At 42.2% G+C, this 7,003-nt stretch overlaps 2 protein-coding genes across 3 annotated transcripts in view; both read right to left on the bottom strand.

The window, feature by feature from the left end:
• fance (FA complementation group E) overlaps window positions 1-3,457 on the bottom strand; it is a 4,775-nt gene extending 1,318 nt beyond the window's left edge. For both annotated transcript variants that reach the window (XM_080444871.1, XM_080444872.1), the window contains exons 1-5: window positions 3,179-3,457; window positions 1,083-1,677; window positions 811-855; window positions 678-734; window positions 1-123 (exon numbers count right to left, since the gene is read on the bottom strand). The exon at window positions 1-123 is cut by the window's left edge. In XM_080444871.1, coding sequence (XP_080300997.1) covers window positions 1-123; window positions 678-734; window positions 811-855; window positions 1,083-1,677; window positions 3,179-3,378 — 1,020 coding nt within the window. In that variant the 5' untranslated portion in view covers window positions 3,379-3,457. The remainder of the gene's footprint in view (window positions 124-677; window positions 735-810; window positions 856-1,082; window positions 1,678-3,178) is intronic.
• A 1,144-nt stretch (window positions 3,458-4,601) lies between these two features.
• Window positions 4,602-7,003, bottom strand: mkrn4 (makorin, ring finger protein, 4; the record flags this gene model as incomplete). The annotated part of the gene is made up of 7 exons (XM_080443806.1): window positions 4,602-4,712; window positions 4,829-4,937; window positions 5,109-5,216; window positions 5,363-5,661; window positions 6,400-6,529; window positions 6,632-6,760; window positions 6,978-7,003. 7 exons carry the CDS (start codon window positions 7,001-7,003, stop codon window positions 4,602-4,604), a joined length of 912 nt encoding a protein of 303 aa, XP_080299932.1.

Raw genomic sequence — 7,003 nt, 5'->3', positions numbered from 1 at the left:
CTTGATGAGTGTGACAGCCGTGCTGTGGCTCAGGTCAGAGGAGGCCAAAATAGAGCTGCATAGCTGAGGTAAGTTCTGTTCTGGTGTGTCTGACAAATCAAGCATGCTGCATAACACCTCCACCTGCCCAGGAGAGTAAAAGCGCGGCATCAGTTATAACAATCTTCAAACACAGTAGGTCAATAATTGTATTTTTACAATATGTAGTTCCAGCCAAGCAACAGTATAGGGGTCAGGGTTACCTGATCAGCTGCTTCATGAAAAATGTAATAGGTGGTTATGGTAATAAGTGGTAACCTGGGCGGTGACTCTGGTTTCAGCTATTTGTTTGTTTTGTTTTATACATAATTAAATGCATTACTGCAGTGAAACATTTACAAACATAAGACATTTGTTTTAACTATTCAACAAAATACATAATATCCACAAAGGTATACTTCACTCACTGTGATTATATTTTGTCTGTGATTATCAACTGAGTCTATTGAGGTGACATCAGTGACACAGATAGTGTAATCACCAAATATTCACCATTTCTCCCACATTGCCATTATAACTATCTAGGATCTCGACGACAGTCGAAGGATGATGATGATGCCATTGTAACTACAGTGTATTCTCACTATTCTCACAAGGTTATGTAAAAACAAACCAAGATAATCTACTGAATTACGTACTTGGGTGGGGTCACACTCATTCAGCACCCTGAAGGCGTCCGTGGAGCTCTGGTCCCACTGAAAATGGAGCACAATGGAGTACATTACAATTAAATATAATGATCAATTTGTTATAAAATGTTAGTCTTCTTACCTCTTCTTGGCATTCCAATAGTTCTTTGATTTGAGGAATACAAGCCTGAAACAAGAAAATCACATAACAGTTGGTGGCATATGTTACTCAAGTGGATGTAAACATGGTTAAGAACTGTGTGTGTGTGTGTGTGTGTGTGTGTGTGTGTGTGTGTGTGTGTGTGTGTGTGTGTGTGTGTGTGTGTGTGTGTGTGTGTGTGTGTGTGTGTGTGTGTGTGTGTGTGTGTGTGTGTGTGTGTGTGTGTGTGTGTGTGTGTGTTCTTTTGACCCTACCTTTATATGTTCAGGCAGGGAATCACAAGCACCGTCAGCTGCAGGTTCAGCAGAGGCTATTGAGGACACATCAACTATTTTTTCCAATGTGTCCTCTCTAGGAACTTGATTAACTACAGTGAACCCATCGCCCCTATAGACTTCCTCTGCAGGACTTTGGTCCATCTTTATCCGTTTACTCTGCAGTCCAATTTCTTCAGGATCTGAGTCAAGAGTCACACAGCTGCTCTTCCTTTTCCTCTGTTGAGTTCCCTCATCTGAGACTTCTGGTCCACTCTGAGATGAAAGTTCTACTTTTTCACCACCAAAGCATGTAATCCATCCTCCCATTTTGCGAGGACCAACTAAATGTGCAAACAACCCTGTCAGTCTCTGGCTGCATAGTGGAGTGTGCAGGGGCTGACCCCTAGCATCCCCTAGGTCTCTTTGTAGCTGTCGAACCAGAGCATTGATCCAGGGGCTTGGACCAGGCTCCTGGCTGAGGCAGTCAAGCAGGTGAATCACACTGGTCTGTGGAAGTGCTGGGTGGACCAAATGGATGAAAGATAAAAGGTTCTGTTGGAATGCTCGTGGCAACAGGCACACCAGTGGCTTACTGTGGAGAAGAGAAAGGGGTCTTAATTCAATTGTATCAATTGTCTGTTACGTTACTGCATGCCATCAGTTCTCAAACAATTTAATGTCAAGGACCCCCGGGCCTAATTGATGTGTGGATCACCATTTCACAATATTATGTTCAGCCAGGGACCCCCATTTTTTTTAAATGTTGGATTAGATTTAGTATGGATGGAAGAATAAATAATCTATTCCTATTACTGTATATACTGTAGGTGGGGAGGTATTAGGTAACAGTGGAGAGTGAAACCTATGATCTGAATATTAATATTTCTACATTCTTTCATTGGGCTAACTTCTAGCCTGTGAAATGAAACTGCTCATTTTGCTAGGGACACCCTCAAGGACCCCACTTTGAGAAGCACTACCTTAATTTCTGTTACTGCTTAAACGCCAGATCATGTGGGTTAAATTATATGTAAATTAATTATATACTTCTCCAAAACATAAAATATCTAATGTAGATAGTGCTCAGCTCAGCTGGTTATTAGTGACTCACGTCAATAGGCTCTATGCACAGGTACAGCAGCCATATTGTAAAGAAATTGTGCCTCTTCCTTACTTCACAGGTCTTACCAATGATGGCTCTGTTCCATTTAGTGTAGTGCACTGCAGTGGTTCTCAAACCTTTTAATTTCAAGGACCATCATAACTGACACATGGAACCAAATGAGTCCATTTGTACACTCTCACACTACAAACCTATATGGGTCCTTTTGTAGGTACCCTCAAGGTACCCTCAAGGAACCATGAGGGTACCATAATCCCGTTCGGAACCCTGTATACCTTTTTTGTATTTGAGATGACGATATCGCAAATACAAAAAAAGGTATATAGGGTTCAGAAGGGGGCTAGAGCAGGGGTCTGCAACATTTTTGACATGAAATGCCATGTTTTTATTTTCTTGATTGTCAGTGTGCCAAATCAACATTACGTTTAATTATGACACATTAAATAAAATATTTCCAGCAGATGTTGATTGTCTGTATACACAACCTTCATTTTGTTTTTTTCCCTTCTTTTAAAATATTTTAAAAAAAAACAGGATATAATGACCATTAGATTCAGAGCAATAACCCACCTCTCCCAGACTCCCTCCCCAGTCAGAGTTCAGAGTTTGAATGAATGTAGAATTATTATTTTAATTGACTACATTTTTTCATATTTTATTTTAAAAGAAAAATCCTCTCTCTTAGTGTGCCAGTGATCACCCTCACTACGTGCCTGACTAAGGTTGCCTACCCCTGGCAGCTGCCTGGCATAGACCCCTGGGCTAGAGGGTACCTGGACCACACTTTGGGACCCACTGGTGTAGCAGAGTGTATCCAGTGAACAAACATGCACAATATCAGCACCACCTTGACAGGCCTGACTCTGTTTGAGGAGACCAGAATGGCAGTGGAACAGAGCCTTCCACAGCACGACCCAATTTCTTCACAATATGGCTGCTCTGCATACGATTTCTCCTCGTCTCTACTTACACTACGAGTGGTTGGACATCATCACCCTCTGCAAAAAGTTCTTCTCGGCCAAGAGCTTGGAGAAACGTGTGTACTGAGACTGGGTTAGAACGTTGCAGCTTATGGAAGACACACAAAGCCCTGGGAACTCCGGACATCACCGACTTTAGCAGTAACTTGGTTTGTCCGTCAAATCGGCTCAGAGCTATATGTTTGTCCATTGCCTAAATTGAAAATAATGTGACAGATATTACTAACAAATAACGGCAGCTTCTGTATGAGTGCCGTACAGGAAAGCCATCACCCACTGTCTGGCGTCTGTTTACATTCTTCTTCTTAGTTTCCGGCCAGGCAGTACACTGACAAGTGTTAATGCTGCCCTCCACAGGCGAGGGGTTTACTGCTTTACCTCAGGGTCTTCAACAGGGGGTCCTCAGAGTTACTACAGGGGGGCCACCAAATGTTTGTGTGGTATGAATTTTTTTTTACACAGTGCACTTGAACCCTAGAATTCCTTTTCTGAAGGGAACATAAGCCAAAACTTATAGATCTACAGCAAGGCGTTGTGATATTTTTGGCAGAGGGGGACCAAGTACAAGTTTTCTAGGTATTGAGGGTTAAGTGGTTAACTGTCTGAAATACACATTAATCCAACATGTACACTGATCTATGGTCCACACTGATGTCTGTTTGCAGATTCTTCTTCAGGAATATGTGTCCAACACCCAATCTCATATCACCATTTAGTGGTATACAGATACCACTAAATGGCCTGATACATTACATTTGTAAAGCCTTTTGCCAAGAGGGGGGGGGGGGGGCGTAATCAGGACAACACATAAATGAGGCAAAATGTGAAACGTTTTATTTTCTTTTTAGTATGCATACATTAAAAGTTTTTTAAAAGAAATCCGACATGCCCACACAGGGAAAGGTGCATTATTATTAAGCATGCTACACAATAAACATTAGTGACAGAACAGCCTTGTAACTTAAGTAAGCTCAACCATTTTTTTAAAATAAACATTTTTCATATACAATACACTTTTAAAAGAAATGCTGCAAATTTTGCATAGATCTAAGGTAGACTGAGAAAACAGTAGGCAGAGATATTGGGCCCACAAACACGAACAATCTTCAACAATTTGCAAAAAGAAAACCTGGCTGCCAAACCAGAGAACTTTCAGTCAAAGAATACCATCTGGCTGCCAAACCAGATAACTTTATCAGTCTAGAATAAATTATTAAACAAGAACACTACCCTGGTTAGCAAGCCAATGCCAATCAGCTTGTTACAAGGCAGGATTCAGAATATGACAACTCCCAAAAATATACAGCAGTCACACAGAAGAGCCAATAAGTGTAAGGGAACAAGGAAGTGAATAGAGACCACTATCATTTTCTGGGACCAAGAGAACAGCCTGGTTCGGGCATTTGAAGCAGGTCAAAAGTCAGACTCATCACTGAAATAGAGGTCATCTGAGAAGTCAGAGTCCTCCAAGAGGGCCATAGTTAGGAAAAGATCCAAGATTCGCAGGTCATCCTGGTCATCCGGCTGGTGAGAAAAAAAAATGTTATAAAACTTGCTGTTGCCCTGACATATGTATTTTCTACTGCATACATAGAACAGTACATACTGTAGAACATACATACTGTAGAGTGAGCCACTACCATGCGGCTACGTGGTAGACGTGGCGTGGTACATTTATCATGCCAATAAAGGCACTCTGATCCGAAGGGACAGCATCCCTGTCGTACGAAGTAACTGCATCTTCTCTTACTGGGAGGTTGGGAGGTTGGGAGGGAGGGAGGTTGGGAGGGAGGGAGGTAGAGTAGAATAAGTAAATGGATGCCATATTGGTTTTCCTGGCATGATGTAGATGCCATTGTAGTAACATCATGTCAGTCAAGAATCAAATTAGCATAAGCCTAGACAGAGTGAAGGACTCACCTGAATCTCTCTTTGAAAGTAGCAATAAGAGTTTCCTTAGCCTGGCCTTCAATCCAGAAATTGTTTGGGACATAAAACGGTGACTTCACACGGCATTGTGGGCAGGATCTGAAAAAGAACACATTTATAGACATTCCAAGTGCAAGCCTTCACAGCATGTAGTGGAGCCATGTGATAACATGACAAAAATGGTGGAGCTGTGTGATGATAATATATATATATATATTACTCAAAAATAAATAAGACAAACATACTTGACCACTTCCTCCCGGAGGCCTTTGGTTTTCCTCCAGGTAACGATGCATTTTAAACAGAAGGCATGATTGCAGTTAGGAAGGATGCCAAAGCGCCGCTCCTGTAAACATGTCTTCTCATAGACCTTGTCCATGCAGATCCCACAGGTCATGTCTTTACTCTGGGTGAAAGCCTCAGTTTCCTCCTGGTTAGGTGAGGCAGCAGCAGCACCAACTTCTACATCTCTGGATGAAGGCTCTGTTTCGTCCTGGTTCACAGAGGCAGCACCACCATCTACAGCATCTCTGGATGAAGGCTCCTTAACAATAAAACAATATCACAATTAAATTGAGCTTACTTAATTTGAGGAAAGCACCCTGTTCTGCAGAACACAAATCAAACATAGTACAGATACATAAAAACCTGATTAGTCGTTTCTCTCCGAGACATTTCAGGCCGAGTTTTCTGGGAAGCAGTTTGAATATATTTGGCAGCTGTAGAAAAAGAAAAGTACAGCATCCTTAAGTTGGGCAACTTCATTCCATTGCGAGGACAACTGAAAATCTTGCACAACTCAATGCATTCTGTGTCTCTCGGTGCCGTCTCTCTGTGCTGGAACTAAGGTCTGCCAGCCAGCCTACATAAAATGATGCATTACACTAGGCCAGCCTACATTAAACCTCACATTTTACAGTTAGCAAGCAGAGTTTCCAGTGCCTGGAGAGTGCGCTCTCAAGACAATGACGTACCATTTATTCTGATCTTGAAATTGTTAAGTTGCTCTGTATAATAATGTCTGCCAAATGCCTAAAGTACAATGCATGGGAAGTTTGCCATATTTGTACATCCTCATCACAACAGCAGTCAAGTAAAAAAAAGCCAATGAAGTAGCCCTATAAGCAGCAATAATTAATACCACCAATACCGGTTGTCACTTCATCTTCAGCGGTATCGGTCGTCATGTGCCTGGATGAAGCATCTGTTGTCATGTCTCTGGAGTTGTACTGTACATGTGATACATTGGCTAACAGAGACCCTGGCCATCTGAGTCCTTGACTTGAGATTCTCTGGACCTGATGGCGGAGAGCAGGCGCAGACCCTCTGCGGTCAGGCAGTATATTGGCAGCATGAACTGAGGGGACATCAGCCGCTGAACTTCTCCTACCGGTAACATCTGCACTGGTAGGCTGAAGGACATGAAGATATCTGCAGACACAACATAGGTACAGATCATTAAAAGGTAGCCGATTAAACATTCAGTAACAATACAGAAAGAGCAGACCACCCACCTGCACCCATCACCATACCAGCATCCTCCTTTCTGGAAGTACCTGCATATTTGGGCTGATGGGGAAGCTGGCCACTGATGTGCAAACGTACATCTTGCACCAAATCTACAAGAGCCATTTAGGAATGCCCTAAAAAATGGAATAAAAAGCATTATAATCATTTTCCAACATCTACTGGCATCACCTGAGCCACAGTGATCAAATAAAACTACAATGAGCAACATGGGCAAATGTTATGGCCTCATTGCTTGCTCCATAACAAGCACGTTCCACAATGTTGGTTGCAACCAGCAAAGCCAAACAACCACAATTATTCAAGGGAGAAACTTTACTCCAAAGTTGTTACGCAGTGTTGCTAGAAGAGGTAGCCAT

This window comes from Gymnoscopelus braueri (assembly GCF_963280865.1).
Source record: "Gymnoscopelus braueri genome assembly, chromosome: 12".
NCBI classification, from domain to species: domain Eukaryota; kingdom Metazoa; phylum Chordata; class Actinopteri; order Myctophiformes; family Myctophidae; genus Gymnoscopelus; species Gymnoscopelus braueri.
The sequence above is the reverse complement of the archived record's forward strand: the minus strand, read 5'-3'. Positions and strand labels throughout refer to the sequence as shown.